At 56.2% G+C, this 18,454-nt stretch overlaps 6 protein-coding genes across 6 annotated transcripts; 2 read left to right on the forward strand and 4 right to left on the reverse strand.

Annotated features, from left to right (window-relative positions):
- Positions 1-509: 509 nt before the first annotated feature.
- On the forward strand, positions 510-3,164 carry D7B24_005797 (uncharacterized protein; the record flags this gene model as incomplete). Its single annotated transcript, XM_028639942.1, has 3 exons — positions 510-856; positions 932-2,061; positions 2,818-3,164. 3 exons carry the CDS (start codon positions 510-512, stop codon positions 3,162-3,164), a joined length of 1,824 nt encoding a protein of 607 aa, XP_028495737.1.
- Positions 3,165-5,547: 2,383 nt separating this feature from the next.
- On the forward strand, positions 5,548-6,406 carry D7B24_005798 (uncharacterized protein; the record flags this gene model as incomplete). The annotated part of the gene is made up of 3 exons (XM_028639943.1): positions 5,548-5,638; positions 5,701-5,873; positions 5,927-6,406. 3 exons carry the CDS (start codon positions 5,548-5,550, stop codon positions 6,404-6,406), a joined length of 744 nt encoding a protein of 247 aa, XP_028495738.1.
- Positions 6,407-7,766: 1,360 nt separating this feature from the next.
- Positions 7,767-9,423, reverse strand: TRP2 (anthranilate synthase component 1; the record flags this gene model as incomplete). The annotated part of the gene is made up of 2 exons (XM_028639944.1): positions 7,767-7,918; positions 7,998-9,423. 2 exons carry the CDS (start codon positions 9,421-9,423, stop codon positions 7,767-7,769), a joined length of 1,578 nt encoding a protein of 525 aa, XP_028495739.1.
- A 545-nt stretch (positions 9,424-9,968) lies between these two features.
- D7B24_005800 (uncharacterized protein) lies at positions 9,969-10,530 on the reverse strand (the record flags this gene model as incomplete). The annotated part of the gene is made up of 2 exons (XM_028639945.1): positions 9,969-10,225; positions 10,287-10,530. 2 exons carry the CDS (start codon positions 10,528-10,530, stop codon positions 9,969-9,971), a joined length of 501 nt encoding a protein of 166 aa, XP_028495740.1.
- Positions 10,531-11,129: 599 nt separating this feature from the next.
- RPL3 (60S ribosomal protein L3) lies at positions 11,130-12,508 on the reverse strand (the record flags this gene model as incomplete). Its single annotated transcript, XM_028639946.1, has 4 exons — positions 11,130-11,382; positions 11,440-12,113; positions 12,167-12,323; positions 12,417-12,508. The coding sequence occupies 4 exons, from the start codon at positions 12,506-12,508 to the stop codon at positions 11,130-11,132; spliced, it is 1,176 nt and encodes a 391-aa protein (XP_028495741.1).
- A 594-nt stretch (positions 12,509-13,102) lies between these two features.
- Positions 13,103-16,141, reverse strand: SSN6 (glucose repression mediator protein; the record flags this gene model as incomplete). Its single annotated transcript, XM_028639947.1, has 7 exons — positions 13,103-14,725; positions 14,781-15,182; positions 15,237-15,329; positions 15,381-15,560; positions 15,614-15,696; positions 15,756-15,959; positions 16,015-16,141. The coding sequence occupies 7 exons, from the start codon at positions 16,139-16,141 to the stop codon at positions 13,103-13,105; spliced, it is 2,712 nt and encodes a 903-aa protein (XP_028495742.1).
- Positions 16,142-18,454: the final 2,313 nt, after the last annotated feature.

Here is an 18,454-nt window from a genome sequence, read left to right on the forward strand (position 1 = left end):
TCCAGGATGCCAACATCAGCAGTCTTACCATTTTGATAGCCGCAAGCACTTCCTCGAGGGCTGCCAGAAAACATCGGTCCCAGCAAACCGCGCCTGAACTCTGAATCCGCAGCTCGTGCGAATCAACACTGACTCACTAATTTCTTTCGTGCCTTTGATCGTCCACGCTGGCGTCCTTCGACATGGAAGGTCTTGGTATCGCGGCTAACGTGATTGCCGTGGTTGACCTATCTGCACAAGTGGCCAGATTATGTTACCAGTATTCGATCGCTGTCGCTGGTGCTCGAGAAGAGATCGGACGTCTGTCAAGTCATGTCAAGAAACTCCATTTCGTGGTGGAGGATGCAAACAAGCTTTTGGAAGAAGATCGCGTTTCAAGCGGAAACCCGTCAGACGGACCAAGCAGCTCGCTTCCCACATTAGCGAAGGTAGCAAAAACTCTAGGCGAGTGTAAGAACGAACTTTACGCCCTGCAGTCGAAATTAGAGCCCGCTGCCACAGGATCGCGGATGCGTCGTATCGGCTCTCGAGCTCTTCAGTGGCCATTCAAGAAGAAAGACGTCAATGCCATGGTCCAAAATTTTGAGCGCTATCAGAGGGTTATCACCGATGCACTACAAATGGACCAAACTCGTCTCCTCCAGAGAAATACGAGGTTGATGGAGCAGATGACTTTGCAGTTTGCAGAGAAGGCGCCCACGAAGCCCCCTAGCCCTGATCTACCCGCAGCATGCTTCACGATACCGTTCCCTCGCGATCCGGATTTCGTCGACCGGTCTACACTCATGCAACGATTGGAAGACCAATACAAAGGCTCTCGACAGCGTATAGCCCTCGTGGGCATGGGCGGGTTTGGGTAAGCCCCGTTCTTCTTTTGGGCCGTCAACAGGGGACATAGTACCTCATTGTTGCTCGTACTAAAAGGCCTTAGAAAGTCCCAGATCGCCATCGAATTCGCTTATCGTGTCCGAGAGACAATCTCTGATGCCGCTACCAGCGTCTTCTGGGTACACGGCAGCACACGAGCGAGAATAGAGCAATCCTACCGCTCCCTGGCGGACCTACTCGAGATTCCTCGACGCCATGAGCCTGGTGTGAGCATCCTTACACTTGTCCGAGACTGGCTCACAGGTCCGAAGCCTGGAAAGTGGCTCATGATCCTTGATAACGCCGATGATGTCGACGTATTCTTCGCTACGGATACCGCCCCGAGTACCAGTTCAGCCAGCAGTCACGAGACGCATGAGCCTCTAGCAGCGTACTTACCCAAGACTGGAGATGGGAAAATTCTGGTCACGACGCGAAGCATGAATGCCGCAGAAAGACTGACAGGTGGTCATCATTCTGTCATCCAAATACCAACTATGGGCCAGGCCGAATGTTTACAGCTTGTCCACAACAATGCGACCTTCGTTTACGAAAGGACCGCCGCGGAGGAACTTGTTCAGATCCTTGAATTGATCCCGCTTGCCGTCACCCAGGCGGTTGCGTACATCAACCGCCGAACCCCTCGACAGTCTATCCAGTCGTATATCCAGAATTTCCGGAAGAACGAGGCGCGGCAAGGGAGTCTCTTAAACCATGACTCTGGAGACCTGAGGAGACTGGAAAGCGCATCAAACTCCATTGTCGTCACCTGGCAGATCACCTTTGAACAGATTCGTCGAGAAAGACCGTCGTCAGCCGAACTACTGTCGCTCATGAGCTTCTTTCACTCTCAGAACATTCCGGAAGAAGTTCTCCAGGGCTACGTCGGCCTTTCTTCAAGAACCAGGCATGACTCAAGTCAACGAGAGTGGTCCTTGCCAGATGACCAATCGCCTGGCGAGCCCGAAGCCAATTCCGACGACGGCCAACTTGAAGACGACCTTGATGCTCTCATGGGCTATTCTCTCATCGTTCCCACAACCACACTTGGCTTCTACGACATGCATGCCCTTGTTCAGTTCTGCACGCAAAAATGGCTGGCAGAGTTTGGCAAACCGGAGCGATGGAGGAAACTCTTTATACGCTTGGCGGCCATCAACTTCCCCAACGGAGAATTTGGGACCTGGGAAAGATGTCAAGCGCTGTTACCTCATTTCCAAAAGCTCGTGGACCGAGAAGCTCCCGATTCAGAGTCCTCGATTGACCGAGCTAGACTCATGCACCACATGGCATGTTACATGCTCGAAATAGGGAAGCCCTTTAGAGCTCTGGGATTAATCGAGACGGCACTCAGTCTGCGCAGAAGAATGTTGGACAAAGAACATGACGAAACTTTGTATTCTTTGCGTGTGTTGGGGTTATTGTATGTGAGCACAGGACAACCTGTCAAGGCTGAAGAGACATGCACGTACTTGCTGGAAACAGCAAAGAGGCGCCATGGCGAACAGAGTGTTATGGCGCTAGCGACCGCAGATACTTTGGCGTTCGCGTACCGACACCAGGGCCGAATCGATGAGGCTGAAAAGCTTGAGGTCTATGCAGTTGAGATGGCCCGGCATGTGTTTGGCGAGAGCGGCACCCTGACCCTTTGCATGGAAAGACATCTGGCCACAATATACTGCCATCAAAAGCGCTACGACCTGGCTGAGGCGTTGCTGGACAGAAACTTGAACATCATGTCGAGTATCCATGGCGATGAACACCGAGGCACCCTAATCGACATGCAGGGTTTGGAAATCATATACATACGTCAAGGTCGATACCGGGCAGCGAGCGAATTACAGAACATGTATCTGAGGGCGACGTCTAGAGTATACGGACAGTCACACCCTCGGACTATCGCAGCGAAGGTCAATCTGGCATACTTGATGCTGATGCAGGGACTGGAAGTTGAAACAGACGAGTTGTATGCGCAGACTGTCAGCCTGATGAACGAGGACCAAGGGGAGCCCAGCAGTTTCCCGTTGACATGTTTTGATCTGGCCTGCATATGCTATGAGAGAGGTCGAAGTAAGGATGCCGCCAAGTGGATGCAGGCTTCTGTCGAGTTTGGTTTGAAGGCCAATGGAGAGGGCCATGTGGACACCCAAGAAGCCATCTCGACACTAGCACAATGGAGGAGGGAGGATGATGAGATGCTCAGCCATGGGAAGTTATACGGCGCAACCGTGCCTGACGATATCGGGGGTGACAGCGAAGCGCCCAGCAGCATAAGTTCTATTGGTGATACTGCTTGACGACGATCGTGTAAGACACGAAGCGCACGATTCTGGTTAGGTACGTCGGTAGCAGATAGAACATATGGGGTGTCAGTGGTTGAATATGGATTCATGCACCAGCTGCTGCCATCTGCGCATGTGTTTTCGATAACTAGCCACCCTATCAAGTAGCCAGGATTCAACGTGGCGCTGATGGTTTTTCCGTGGCGTGCGCGCTATCCTGGATACCTACTGGAGAAAATCGTTTGCGGACTCGATCAGCGAATCTCGGCGTCAATCATGGCGGGCGTCTTCTGCGGCTTTCGGAACGGGCATGCAAGGCTGACGAAGGTCATCGATGGAGTCAATGAGGCAGAAAGGTAGCAGCTGGCGACGATGGCACCCTGCGACACACCCGTCGTCGTCATCGCCCGATAACGTACCTTTGGTCATAGTATTCAAGCATACAAAATGGACACCAACAGGCGAAACGTCGAGGCTGCCCATCACAATGCAAATAAACACGACATGCACGGCGCATCTCCATGCAGTCGGGCCGTTGGACCGAATCAACCAAACGCCTGAAGCGCAGGTAAACCTGTTACCGGTTGGCCGCGTGCTGGGCCTAATAATACTGCTGGATGCTACGTCGCACCATGCAAGATTTTCTGGGTCCAGAGACCCCATGCATCAAAGCCAAGTTCAAACGCCCAGAGATCCAACCGGTTTTCGCGAGATCGGCCATTGACTTTTTTTTTCTCCCTCTCTCCCTCTACCTCTTGACTTGACTAAGTAAGGTAGTTCGGCAAGCGGCGAATAGTAGCAGAGAAAAATCAGGGTCGGGGTTCCATAGGTTCCCTCAGATCACCGTCCAGCTTTGGGGGTAGGAGGGGACGCCGCGCGGCGGGTTGTGGACTTGTACAGGTACCGGTACGAGGTCTCTAGTGCGGGATGTCCTCAGCACTGCATGCGCTGCACGTCTGCCGAAGATCCTCTTGTTTGTCCTGCATCGCAAAAAAGCAGGTCCGTTCATCGAGTTGCCGGATTAGCGTTGCACTGCAAATGGCGCGGCACAGGTAATGGACGGTCAGCCATGGCCAGATGGCAGCTCGAGTACAAGATTCGGACGTGTCGAGCGGCCGAGGAGCCCAGAATGAGTTGTGCCGCCATGTTTCCCCCATGTTCCGCAGCAGATTGCTTATCTTGCCCATTGACAAGGATGTATCGCGACATGACGTAGAATGCTTGCCAAAGTGCCTCTGCAGGAGGTGCAGCCAATGGCAGGTGCAGGTCCACCTCCCCCCTTCCTCATACGAAGAGAAATCCCTGCAATCGGCCCGCGCTAGGATCACTCCACGCTCGCAGCTTCCGCCTGGACTCGAACGTCGGTCCACTGCGCGCCCCTCGTTGCTCCACGCGTTTCCGTCCACGCTCCATCTTTTCGCTGGAGCTTCACTCGTTTGCAGCCACTCACGCTTCATCCTTCCCTCGACCTTCCCCCTTGACAAAGACTCGACCTAGTACCGTAGGACTCGACGGGCCCGGCCTTCAAGGACTAGGACCAGGACCAGGACTAGGACCAGAGAGAGAAAGAGAGGGAAAAAAACCCAAGACACCCGAAAACAAGATCTTTCTCGACTCTGCCCGCCACTGTGGTCGCGGCGTGCTTTACTAGTCAGACCATGGGGTTTCGCTGCTAGCCTTCTAGTGCGTTACTTTATCTCTCTCCCTCTCTCGCTTCATCACTCGCTCGCCGCTCCAGCTCCATCCAGTACCATACCGGGATCGGCTCACAAGGTCCCAAGGCTAGCTACCCTTCTTCCAAGGCAAGGCCAGGCCACTTTTTTTAAAGACATCCCACGGGACCCCCTCGAAGCAGACACTCCCTCCTCCCCGCTGCGTCTGGCTTGAAGCTCTCCCCAGAATACAATCGTTAGTTCTGCTCCGCCTACATCACGACAGCTCAAGCTTGGCTCTCAAGCTCCCACCGCGAAAATCTCGACTCAATTGACCTGACAGCCCGACTCGACGGCAGTCTCGGATCTCGCCCTTGACAAAAATCCTGGCCCGCACCCCATCACTCGTTTCAGTTGGCCGGGGAAGAACGGGGTCACCCAGCGAAACATTCCTCAGAACCTCGTGGACCGTGGGGCAACACGACAGCACAAAGACATTCCTAAGGTTGTCCAGACCAGGAGGAACGAGCAAGGCACTCTGCGCCAGAGCTCTGGACCGGATCCCCTCCCCCGCCATCGGTTGACCCTGACGACTGAGCTTAATCGCAAATCTTCGCTACCATCCCAATCACCTTCGCTATCACTGCTTCTGCTCCTGTTCCTGCTCGCTCGGCACGTCAGCTCTGCGCGACAGTCACACTCGCTTCGGAACCTGCTCGAACACACCACCTCATGCTCTAGACAACATGCGGTACTCTATAGTCGCTTCGGCGCTGCTAGGCGCTGGAGCTGCCCTCGCACCCGTTGACACAGGTCTCACCTGTCAATTACCTCCAAGTCAGTTCCTTCGCTTCTGCGCGACCCTGCAGTTGGACATGTGCTGACCTGAGCCTCATCAGACGAATTGCTCGTAGGATCTGAACAATGCCAAGGTGGTCTGCTCGACGCGAAGACTGTCCTAGCCTGCCATACGGGCTGGGACGCCTCGCGCGGTGGGCTCCTGTCGCTGTCCAAGGATGCCACTGCTTGTATCTTGACCGGGTTCGAAGCTCTCCAGGTCCATGACCTCCACGTGAGTGTTGCCTGTCCACGAATGACTGGCCTCCTGCTGACATGTCATTATAGGTCGCTCCGATTTGTAACCAGACCCAGATGGATGCTTGCGCGAAGGTCATGTCTGGTCACTTGTCTGAAGTCGATGCGGAATATTTAGATATGCCCGCCCTCCGAGAAGCACCTGTTGAGATGGTGGCGCATCAATTGAAGGGTGACGCCAAATACGACCAAGCCCTCCTCGGCAAGCCATCTCGTAATATCGAGCTTCAATCCTCCGCTCGCCGCCAGCAACCTCGCAGCGCCTCGGCACGCAGGCACGCCAATGCCAACCAAGTCAAGCTTCCCGTTCGGAACAACAACTTGTCCTCGCCGACAACTGCCACCGCGCAGGAAAAGCAACCAGCTTCGACAACACCTCGAATCCGCTCTACGAGCGACCTGTTCTCCGCAACAGCCACATTCCTTCCTTCTGCTCCCGGCAACAAGCACTTTGCCGGCATGGCTTGCGCATTAGCCATCGTCTCGCTCATCTTCGTCATCTGGATGTAACTCCACTGATGGTTGAGCTCCCATTCCTTTTCTCTCTGTCCCTATTGCATGGTTCTATTTGGTGCGTGGTGTTTTCCGGTAGATACCCCGGTCCTGATACCCTAGATAAAGGAGCGGTTGGGCATTGTGTTTCTGTTTTCACTATGGCGTTAGAAGGTTTGTGTACATACGACGTGTGGTGGACATACTGGCGGGGAGATTTGTGGGCGTTCCGGTATTGGTGTCACGAGGCAGTTGGCACGAGTGTGATGAGCAGGGCGTCCGAGGCACCACTGTTACGCTTTATGGCTGGGACTTAATGGGTGCGTGAAGACGGGATTCGTGTCCGACGCTGGTTGCGGACGTGATGTCTGAGGCAGCGGCTGATGATCGGCCCATAGATTAATCGAGTCTATACACCTCATGCTATGATCAAGTTACCGTGATGACCGACGACTGCCGTTGTAATATTGGGTGGCACTTCACGCCTCAAGCTGATGGCGTGCTGACTTCTTGTCAGGCCGGCGTCAGCGAACAGACCAGTCTTCCAGATTTACACGGCAACATGGTCTTTATTCGATCAAGGTATCCAGTTCCCTAGGTCGTCCTGTGGGTAGCACTTACAGTACGGTACTACTGCGCTGTGCCGTGCTGAGGCGTACAAACGTGATCAGAACGCAGCTTCTTCTGTGTCATGATGTGGTGGGTGACTGATCTATGCTACAAGAACTGCTTAAAAAACACTGGGATGCTGACAGTATGCGTCTAGGGCAAGCACGCGTGGCATCAAGTCGTAAAGGCAATTAATGATAATAATGCCATTCCATCGTTCGTCATGAAGATACTCTTTCAAACCACCAAGACAGAGCTGTCTATAGAAATACATACACAGCAACACGCAAGTAGCCGTACGGACCCTCGTGAACAGCTCCCAATGCCAGCTCTGACCAGCTTACTACCCCGAACACTGTCTTCTTCACCAAGCTGCACAAGGCAGCAGTAGCAATGAAAACAAGGTTGTAAATCAAAAATTCCGCCCACGATGGCCCCGAAGGACAATCGAAAGAGGCCGACTCCACGTTGTGCAATGTAGGCCATCCTCTTTGCCGAGAGAAATTCATGATCTTCTCTCGACTGAACAAGGTAAGTATGAAGAAAGGAAAGAAGGTCAAGAAGAGAAGGTGGACGAGAATCGAGCTGGTTTTATAGTGGTGCCGAGGGCGGTGGCCGCGGGCAGAATCTTGTCCAACATGCGTGGGTCTTTCCCCAACCTCCCCTCCCCCCTGTGACATGAGCACCTGAGAAGCGAGATTCCCCCTTGTCACGTCCGCGCATGCAATACAATCAATATATCGTGGAGGTGAATCGAAAGTTTGGTATTCTACGCCTTGCCAGCCTCCTCCTGCTTCTGCTGCTGCTGCTGCTCATAGTATAGCTCCTCAGCTGTAGTGACACAGTTGATGTTCGCGCCGAGCTTGTTCATCGTCTCAACCCACTCATCTGTCTCGTCCGAGTCGAAGACAATGCCGCCGCCTAGCCGGTCATGTTAGCATATACTTTTGTAACTCCTTCGGGGTGTGAAAAAGGGTAAGGGAGGACTTTGTAGACTCACCGGCTTGCAGGTACGCCACACCGTCCTTGACCGTCATGGTCCTCAACGCAATGCACGTGTCCATGGCGCCCTCGACGTCGTCGCCCTTGTCGTCGAGGCCGCCATAGCCAAAGTAGCCGACGGCGCCGGCGTAGACGCCGCGCTTCTCGCCCTCGAGCTCGGCAATGAGCTCCATGGCGCGCACCTTGGGGGCGCCGCTGACGGTGCCGGCAGGGAAGATGCTGCGGAAGGCGTCGAAGCGGGTCTGGTCCGGGCGCAGCACGCCCGAGACCTGGCTGACGAGGTGCTGGACGTGGCTGAACTTTTCGACAACCATGAGGTGGTCGACCTTGACGGTGCGCGGGTCGCCGACGCGGTTGACGTCGTTGCGCGCGAGGTCGACGAGCATGACGTGCTCGGCGCGGTCCTTGAGCGAACTGCGCAGCTCGTCGGCGAGGCGCTCGTCCTCCTCGGGCGTGCGCCCGCGCTTGACGGTGCCGGCGATGGGGTGCGTGATGACGCGGCCGTTCTCCGACTTGACGAGCAGCTCCGGCGAGGCGCCGACGATCTGGAAGTCGCGGCAGTTGATGTAGAAGAGGTAGGGCGACGGATTGACGGTGCGCAGGTGGCGGTATATGTTGAAGGGGTGCAGTGACGTCGGGCGCGCGAGGCGATGGGAGGGCACGGCCTGGATGATGTCGCCCTTGACAATGTGCTCCTTAAGGGTGCGGACGTGGCCCTCGTAGCCGGCCTGGCCAATGTTGGAGGTGTATTCGTGGCCCAGTTCGATGGGGCCCTGTTCGGGAAGCGGAATCTCGGGGGCGTTGAGCACGGCGATGAGCTCGTCGATCGTGTTCTTGCCGGCTTCGTACACGGCCTCGATTTGGGCGGGATCTTCGGGAACGTGCAAAAATGTGATGATCTTGATGATGCCGTAGAAGCGATCAAAAGCCACAATCGTGTCGAACAGCATGAACAAGCTCTCGGGGATCTGTAGAACATCCTTCATTGTCCGCGCCGTCTTGGGCTCAAAGTATCGGACGAGATCATATGACGCATACCCAATGGCTCCGCCTGTCATGGGTGGAAGCTGCAAGCCGGGAACGTGGGCGACAGTATACTGGGCAAGCTCAGCCTCGAGGGCCGGTAGTGGATCGCATTCTGGACCAAAGCCAGGACCTGTGGTGAGGACCTTTCGTGGCCCGGCACCGACGAAGCTGTAACGACCAACACGCTCGGTGGCGGCGCTTTCGAAGAGAAACGAATAGTCCGAGTCGGGGTTGTGGGCCGACACCTTCAAGTAGGCAGCGGACGGGGTAATGAGGTCGGAGGTGATCTGACGGTAGACAGGAATGAGGTTGGGCTTCTTGCCGGAGGATGGTGCAGGAGCGTCGACGATGCTCCTCACCGTCTCGAGTGAGGGGATGACACCACGCTGGGAAGACATGGTCAGTGGATTTCAGTGTCAATTGGCGTAGGGTGAGGTTTTACAGAAACAGCCATGGTGATCTGGCCTCGAGGGGAGGCTCTAAGGGGTACGCGGCAGATTAGGCGGTGTTAACCTTTGACTCATTACGACGCTGTCTACACCCGTCGAAAGATTTCCGAACATCCCAGTTGTTGGAGGGGTCGTGGCTAGACGGTTTGCCCGATAACGGCGATAAGCGGAGGGACAGCTGCCGGGCCCACCACCAAGGCCTTCTGGGGGTGGGGACCACACCGAGAGACTGGTCAAGATGATGACTTACCTACCTATGGTGTTTTGGAAGATGGAGAACGCCGCGAGGACGGACTGACTTGCATGGGACATGACAATCTGCGTCCCCCCCGAGTTTCCAGCAAGAAGTGATACTCATGAGACCACACTGCCGAGCGTCATCACTGTGTCTTGCGACAAGGCACAACATGTGTGAACAAAGCCCCGATGAGACCATCACTTTGTGCTACTTACACTTGACATTGACCTTTCAACCGCTCCCCAAAACTATTGGTCTAAGACTCGACCGACAGTGCCTTGGCACCGACCAATCTGCCATCCTTGCCCTCACCAAGCACCGTCAGGACCCAGTACTCGAACCTCGCACCGCCCCGCGAAATCTTGTACACCCTCACGTCGTTCCCCTTGCTCGCCTCCCTCACCGCCTCGATCAGCTCCTTGTAGTTGCCCTCGGAGTCCCAGTCGAAGGGATCCAGGATCTCGACGTCCGCGTCTTTCGGCTCAGGGTGCTCCACCAGCTCTGCGAATTGTACTGCACTCTTGCATTAGCATTCTCATTGTCAGGTTCATCTGGACAAAAGGGCACGACCTACCCTCGTCAGGCAACCCCTTGCTCCAGCTGAGCGCGACGCCCTCGAATGGCTCGTCCGCCTCGGACACGTAGATCTTGTCTCCGCCCTTGAGCTGTGCCGCAATCGCCTCGGGCACCTCGACGCCGTTGTCCTGCGCCTTCAGCTGGGCGCCGCCTCCGGAAGCGCTGGCTGGCTTAGCACGACCGGCAGAGGGGTCCTCGTTCGCCTTGTCGAGGAAAGCCATGTAGTCTTCGTCCGAGCCCATTGTGCGGGGTGTTGCGTGGAAGGCTGTGAAAGAGGTCGTGGTGATGTTCCGCCCGGCTCGAAGAGGGATGGGTTGGAGAGGAATGAGCAACTGCGAGATAGGTGTTGTTCGTGTCGAGCAGATGGATTGAATGGTTCGGAGTGTCGACGTGAATCGTATCGCAGAATTTGTTGTTGCAGAAGAAGAGAGCTTGGGAAGGTAGACAGCAGCCATGGTGGAAGGGTGGGTGGTGCAGCAAGCAGACTTGCTTGGGTGGAATGACGCAACCTCTTCCCACTGGTCCAGATTCCTCGGGCGACACCACGATGAGCGAATGACCCACACTGACAATAGCTCACGTCGAACAGACAGGTTGAGCTGCATTACAGGCGGCGTCATATTCAAGTTACACATCAGTTGCATTCCCATACACAAATCATTTTCACATCACGCTCAAGCATTATTCATGGGATATCATTCCTTTCTTCGTTCTTGGGTTCGTGGCTCCTCAAGTCAACCGTTTTGAATGCCCCAAACCGTCCCGATAAGCGCGAGAAAGAACCCTCGACACCTTTGCAATGACCCAGATACAAGAAAACCCCCAGCTGTCGAAAGACTTTTTACGCAGCGACGAGGTCCTTCTTGAGAGTACCCTGGTACTGCTTCTTCTCCGCGGGCGTCTGGAAGGCGCCGTGTCCGAACTCGGACGAGGTATCGATCCACTTGAGGGTGATCTTCTCGTTGGAGCGGCGCGAGGTGTGGACGAACATGGACTTGCGGAGAGTGACAACACGCTTCTTGGGGCCGGGGATGGAGCCCTTGACCATGACGAAGTCGTTGTTGATCTCGCCGTAGCGGACGAAGCCACCAAGGCTGGAGTTCTGTTAGCTAATACGTTTTTTTGGTAAATCATGGAACGGGAGAACGTACGGAGTGATAACCTTCTTGGTGACGTCGAGCTCGGTGGAGGCGCTGTCCTCGGCACCGGCCTTGGCGATACGGTAAACCTTGTGGTTGACCGAGGTACGGTGGTGGTAACCCATCTGACCGGCACGGGCAACAGTCCACTGGACGTGGGAAGGGTGCCAGGCACCGATACAGGCGACCTTACGCAGACCCTTGTGGGTCTTGCGAGGAAGCTTCTTGGTGCCCCAACGGGAGGTGACACCGTTGAAACCCTTACCCTTGGTGACGGCGATGACATCGATCATCTCGTCCTGCTCGAAGATGGAGTCAACGGACACCTCCTTCTCGAAGAGACCGTAGCCGAAGTCGACCTTGTCGGCAACGGAGCCACCGTTGACCTGGATCTCCATAAGGTGGGCCTTCTTCTGCTTGAGGGGCGTCTTGCGGATCTGAGTGTGGGCGAGGACACGGACGACGGAGCAGTACTTCTTGATGCGCTCAATCTCGCGGGTGATGGAGGCACCGCTGGACTCGGAGTGCTTCTTGGCGTACTTGGTGAAGGCCTTCTTCTTGGACTTGTACCAGTTCCTGTAGAAGCGACGACGGACCTCGTCGCTCAGGTGCTCGGCCCAGACGGTGGCGAGCGAACGCAGACCGCGGGGAGTCTCGATGTAGCCCACGAGACCAACAACGACCATCTAGAAGATGTTAGCCATAGGCACTCAAGCCAAGCGGGCTGCGTTGCTCGTACAGGGGGGGTATCAATGATGGACACGGCCTCAACGACCTCCTTCTTGTGGGCCTTCGCGCCGGGACGGTCGAGGTCGCGGACAATGGTGGTCATACCAGCCTTGTAGCCCATGGTGGCCGTCAGGTGGACGGGCTTCTTGGGGTCATCCTTGGGGAAGCTGTGCGAGAGTCGAGATGTCAGAGACTTTGATTTTCTCTTCTCTTCCAGCGGACCAGCCGACGTTTTCTTCCCGGGGAACGCTGCAACTTACGACTTGACCTTTCCGCGGTGACGGGCGGCACGCTTGCGCGGCAGGTACGCCAGCGAACCGTGGCGAGGGGCCTCGTACTTTCGGTGAGACATGTTGGGCGACTGATCTCGTGGGTTGTGAGGGTGATCAATCGGAGAGGTATGAGGAAGAGGGTGTCTAGATGGTGGTTCGCAAAAGTCGACCAGATGGGAGGGCAGCCACTGCGAGAAAAAAAGCCCTAGGTCGACCCACTTTGGAGTTTTGCTCCTGCTCAGTGGTGTTTGGTGCACTCGATTGGCGGCTGGCTCGGGTACCCTAGTCACGTGTGCCATACTTTTCTTGATTTGGTGGGGTGGTTCTGTGCGAGTGGTCCAGTCGTCAGAGCTAGAGCCCGCTAGCGCCCCGCCGAAGGTTCGTCTCTCCAATTGTCATCACGTGACCAGTCAGCTACAAGATCACTTCACGGTCACACATCATACAGAACTCAGTCCTGTAGACCGAAGGCAAGCGAAACTGGTCTTTGATTTATGTTCATTCGTGAAACTGTCGAGATAAGCCGTCGTGCGCCGAGTCCTCGTCAAACGAAAGCCTTCTCGAGAGAGCTGGTCTGTAAAAATGAAGTGGTATACAAGGCAATGAAAGGGAATCGGTACGGAAGACGGACAAAAGAAAACACAACCCGGCCAGTCAGGCCTTTGATTCTTGCATTAGGTGGACTCAACCTTAGGCTGAGGCCCCAACGACCCGTTGACGCTGCCGCTTGTGGGCGGCTTGGTCTCGCCCGCAGCCGGCGCGGGGCCTGATCCATTCGTGGTCGCTGCTGGGACCTTCTTCTCGTCCTCACCACTATCATCGTAATCTTCATCAACGTCCATCTTGCGAGCAGCTCGCTCAGGCTCGCTCGGAGCAGCAGAGCGCACAGGAGGAGCCTGCTCAGATGCAGGACGTTCCTCAGCGGCAGGGTACTCCTTTGACGGAGGAGCAGGCGGCGCGTTCTGGACGGGGCTTCCGTGAACGACGCCTTGCATAGGTGCGGCTGACGCCTGCATGGGAGGCAAATGATTAGCGGACAAGGGCTGGCCAGGCGGGTGGTGAGCGGCATCAGAGGGGTGATATCCATCGTTCTGAGGCTGGCGCTGTTGCTCCTCGGCTCTGCGCATGTCGTCTTGCCTCCGTTGATCGTCTTGCCTCCGTTGATCGTCTTGCCTCCGTTGGTCGTCTTGCCTCCGCTGGTCGTCCGCCCGACGCTGGTCGTCCGCCCGACGCTGGTCATCGAGGCGACGTTGGTCATCGAATCGGCGAGCTTCAGATGAGTTTCGCCTATATGGCTCGCGTGGGCCGGGAGGGGTCGAAGGCCTGCGAGGACGGACGTCATCAAGACGGGCTCTGTTCTCATCGTTGGCGGGACGCTTGTGCGTCGACTCTTCCTCCCACTCGCGCATGCGTTTAGGTCCAACTGACGCTGGTCGATCATGTTCGCTCCGTGGCGCCGGTTCGGCTGACATGGGAGCCGGTGCTTGCTGCTGCGGGCCCTCCAGGGGCGTGCCGGGTCCCTCTGGGTGGTGTCCATAAGGAGCTGGGGGAGGAGGCTGGTGCTGGGGGTAAGCCGACTTGGGCGAAGGCATGCGGTTCTCGTGAACGGGACGCTCTCCAGGCCTTGGGCTGTTGGCACCGCGGAAGGGGGGTTGACTGGGTGGCGGTCCCCCGTTCGGGCCAGGATTCATTGATGGCATTTGTGCTGAGGAAGGCGTAGGGACATAGTTGGGGTTAGGCACCCGCGGCTGCGAGGTAGGAGCCTGGTGAGACTGAGGAGGGGGAGGAGGGCCAGACGAATAGTGGACCGGAGGGGGGGGAGTAGGCCCCCGGCGGACCGAGCCAGGACGGCTGGTCTCAGGATATTGAGGGCGCGCGTGCTGCTCCTGACGAGGGGGGCTTGGCTGGCGAAGAGGGGGCGCAGGGCCGCGGAACTGCTCTCCTCGTTGGTCAAACGGGTTGCCCGGTTGGGGAGGAGGGTTGATATCCGCGAGACGACCCCAAGAGTGTTGGCCGGGGCCGGCCGCCGGTGGAGGAGGCTGCGGCGGGAGCTGCTGCTGCTGCTGCTGTTGCTGTTGAGGCCCGGAACCTGCCCACGGGGGCGCCGGTGGGCCGACCTGGTAAGAGGCGGCGTGGATATCAGATGGCTCAGGTGCGCGGGGCAGCGGTGCTCCATTGGCGGTACCATTGCGCAAGAGCTGCAGTCGCGCCTTGATGTGAGGGTTGGCGGGATCAAGCTCCGCAGCACGCTGATAAGCGTCCAAGGCGTCGCTGATCTGGTTGTTGCAGGACTCGTACTGCCAATTTTGTGAGCTGGGGTGTACCATCGGGGGAAAAGGTCTATTAGCTTACCAAAGTACCCAAGTCATACCAAACCTCCGAGATGAACGGGTTGAGGCGGATAGCGCGCGAGTAAGCATCGAGAGCATCCCTGTACTGATTGATCTGATAATATAGCACACCGATCGAGCACCAAAAGGTTGGGTTCCGACCGTCGCGGTAGACGGCCTGCTGGTAAGCCTCGTAAGCCTTGGGGTATTTCTGCTGCGACATGTAGCATCGTCCGAGAAGATACCAGCTCTGTGCGTCGTTCTGGTCGGCAGCGACTGATTTCTCGAGGAACTCGATAGCCCGATCTTGACTTTGGTAGTTGGTGCTCTCCTGGTGATGAAGCCAGCCGAGCTGTTGCAGTACCTTGGCGTGGCTGGGATCGCGCTCGAGGACGCGCTGGTAGGCTGCTTTGGCACTATCATACTGTGTGCATACATGTCAACCGTGCTCCGGTCTGCTGTGAATGGCGAAACTTACGTCCTTCTGCTGTTCGTGAACATGGCCGATCTGGAACAAGATGTCTTCCTCGCTCAGGGGGGAAGGCGGTGATGACACAATGTATTTGAAGCACTAGTTGATGGTCAGTAAGGCATGTCACCTTTCTGGGGAGGAAGAACGTACCTCGAGACTTGGGCCATATTTCTGTTGCTGTTTGTAAATTATACCGAGACGGAAGTAAATCTCGTTGGCCTTTTCGAACGCCGGATCCATCTGCATGACTTGGGAGAAGGCTTCTTCGGCGTGCTCGAGGGAACCATATCGGTCGTACAGAATGCCGATGCCATACCACAATCGGGGCTCCTGAGGAGAGGTCAGTAAACCAAGCACGGTATCAAGTGTTCGCGGTAGCTGACCTTGGGGTTGCGTAGGTTGACGAGAGCATTCTGGTACGCGCTGTATGCCTGTTGCAAGTCGTCCATCATAAGGTAGCAATGACCTATACTACATGTTAACAGGCCGTGAGACTGAGGGCATGGAGGTTAGGGATTTGCGTACCAAGGCTGCCCCAGGCTTCGCCATTGTGCGCATCAATTTTGAGAACGGCCTGTAGATATTCGACGGCCTTCGCGAAGTGCTCGCGGGTTCGCAGAATCAAGCTGATGGCGTTCATAGCCTGGATGGACTGGGGATTCGCCCGCAGAGCGGCCTCGTACGCCAAGATGGCCTCGTCGAGATCACCGAGCGCTTCGCAGCAGCTGCCTGAAATCACAGTTAATCTTCCGTGCCGATAAGGAATGGTCACCAATATACTTACCAACCTGCATCCACATGGCTTCTATGACAAAGGACGCTTGGCGCGATGGCGCGAAACCCTGGCCTTGCTGGGGAGGACCTGGGGGCGGGGGCGGCCCAGGAGGGCCATGTTGCGCCTGCATCGCCATTGTCGGCGAAGGATGATGGTTTGCCATGGCAATGATCGCGTCGTGAACAGAGGTTTGGGTGTAGCAGGTCAAGGCTTGCTCGGCCTACGAGAGCGATGGACACGGAACTATCGCGACAGGCGAAGGCGAGGCTGGGGGTGCGAATCGACAGCTGCGATCGCAATGCGAGCCGGCGGTGATGCTCGAGCTGATGAGAGAAACGACGGCGTGTCGAGAGGGTGCAGACCAGACAGACGTCAGCTGACCTCTGTCTATCGTTCTGGTCTGGGATGGCTACCGATGTTTTTGGTAGACCATACACCGAGGATGTGCTCCGACGAGGTCGGACGAGACAACGGCGCGACGAGGATGGAGAAATAAACTTTGACAGCTGTAAGGAATTGACCCTCGTCGTGCCCGTTCCCCTTGATCGCAATGTCAGGTAGGGATGGAGAGGCACAGGTGGGGGGATGCTGATGGCGGTCGAGGAGGTCGTGATCAGTCTACAGACGAGAAGATGCGTTCCAGGCCAGGATCGAGTTGGCGACAGGAAGAAATTGGGGGGAAGCCGCGCAGCGTTCTTTGGGAGTGAAGGGGAAGGGGTGGGTTAGGTGAGTTTGCGCTGACCTCCTCCCGGTAATTCCACGGCGGGCGTTTAGGAAGTGCGGGTCTTAAGAATGGACAGGGGTCGTGGGTGTGGAGGCTGTGGCTGGGATGACGGATCCAGCGATTCCAGCCCCCCTCCCCCCCCTGTTCGTCTTCCCCTCGACGCTTGGTGGCCTGTCCACATCCCGTCTTTCCAATCTGGTCGGTAAGGTACATCGCACATGTCTCTATCCGCGGGTCAAGCCCCGGGCGTGGGCTGCCCGATCCCCTCAAGCCCCTTGGTAGCTGGGCTTTGAGAGGGGGGGGGGGGGGGGCAGGGTAGCCGGTGTCCGCCAACCCGCCCCAACGCGCGCTGGTTGACCCCGTCACCTAGCACCACCAGACCTGTCAGCCATGCCCGCATGATGTCCTTTATTTTGCAGGGCCTGAAGCTTTTCAGCCCACGATGGCGACAGCCGGCGTAGAGTATATCTGTCCTGCTGATCGTCGCTTGGCTTGTTTATTTTTTTTTTATCATCAGGCTTCAGCGCAAAGCAAACGGTCCCCCATCAAACAAGCGGCGCGAACATTTCTTTGGGTCAAATAAAAATTGGACGCATGCAAAGTCAAGATCAAGATCAAGCTCAAGCTCAGGCTCAGTCAGACTCAAGGTAGAGTTTTCGCCGCAAGCCATACCTGACCTGCACCTCACTCCATAGACCGTCGGGCTTCTCACGTAGTCGATGAACACTTTTACGCCAGGCATGGACGTTATTTTGGAACATGGTGGAAGCAATTACTATGGATCAAATCCACAAGCATCACGCCTCTTGTGTTTTCACCGTCCACGACAAGGCGCCGCAAGAGTACAAACCGCCCCGACAATGTGGGGGGGGGGCTGACATGGAAAATACAACCTCGTAATATGGTGGGTGCCCTGGATTCTCCGTCTTGCCGGTCTGGGTTTGACCCAGTCACCGCTTCCCTCTCGAACAACCCCCTAAAAACGAGGCATCCTCGGCTCAGACGATACCAGCTACCGCCGGCAAAAGCTGTTGACGTACAAGCAGGGTGGGGAGCATAATTCTGCTGCTAAATTACCCTACCTAACGTTCAGCAAAGCATTCCGGGGCTCCAGGGCCACCAGGGCAGGCAGGGCAGAGTGTTTCGCCGCTAGGCAGGTCTTGGGGAATTACCCACGTGTCCGATCCTCACATCTTCCTCCTCACCCCGTCGCCCAACAGTTCTGTCACCAGAAAGAAGGGAGGAATGCCTCGTCCACCTTTTGATTACCTGATAAATTGTCCTTGAAGACAAAGCGATCATCTCGGTGATATTTCCTCACCCATAAATGACCATTCAATTGTAATGGTGCGCTAGTCCCCCATGGCACATGACTGACTCTGATCCAATGCATCGTGAACTTTCGACGAAGCAGAGAGTCACCGTGTGCCGTAGCCTCTCTCGTGGGATAGGTGCTGCTATGCGTGCATGCTCTCCCTGGCGACACAGATACCGCATCGCAATCGATGCCGCTTGCTCATCTCGCGCCACATCCCGTTCCTGCAACAGGGAATAATAGGATAACAAGCGACGATGCACCCGCTTCGTGCTGCAAAGAAAGGGAAAAAAAAGCCACGAGCTACATGCAGTCGAGGGTTTATCGGAAAACCAGCCAGTCATTACGCTCCTCCTTTAGCAGGCGCACTCCTCGAGAGACGCAGGCGAAATGCAAAGCGAGCGAACGAT

Source organism: Verticillium nonalfalfae, assembly GCF_003724135.2.
Source record: "Verticillium nonalfalfae strain VnAa140/NRRL 66861 chromosome Unknown scaffold_38, whole genome shotgun sequence".
In the NCBI taxonomy this organism is placed as follows: Eukaryota; Fungi; Ascomycota; class Sordariomycetes; order Glomerellales; family Plectosphaerellaceae; genus Verticillium; species Verticillium nonalfalfae.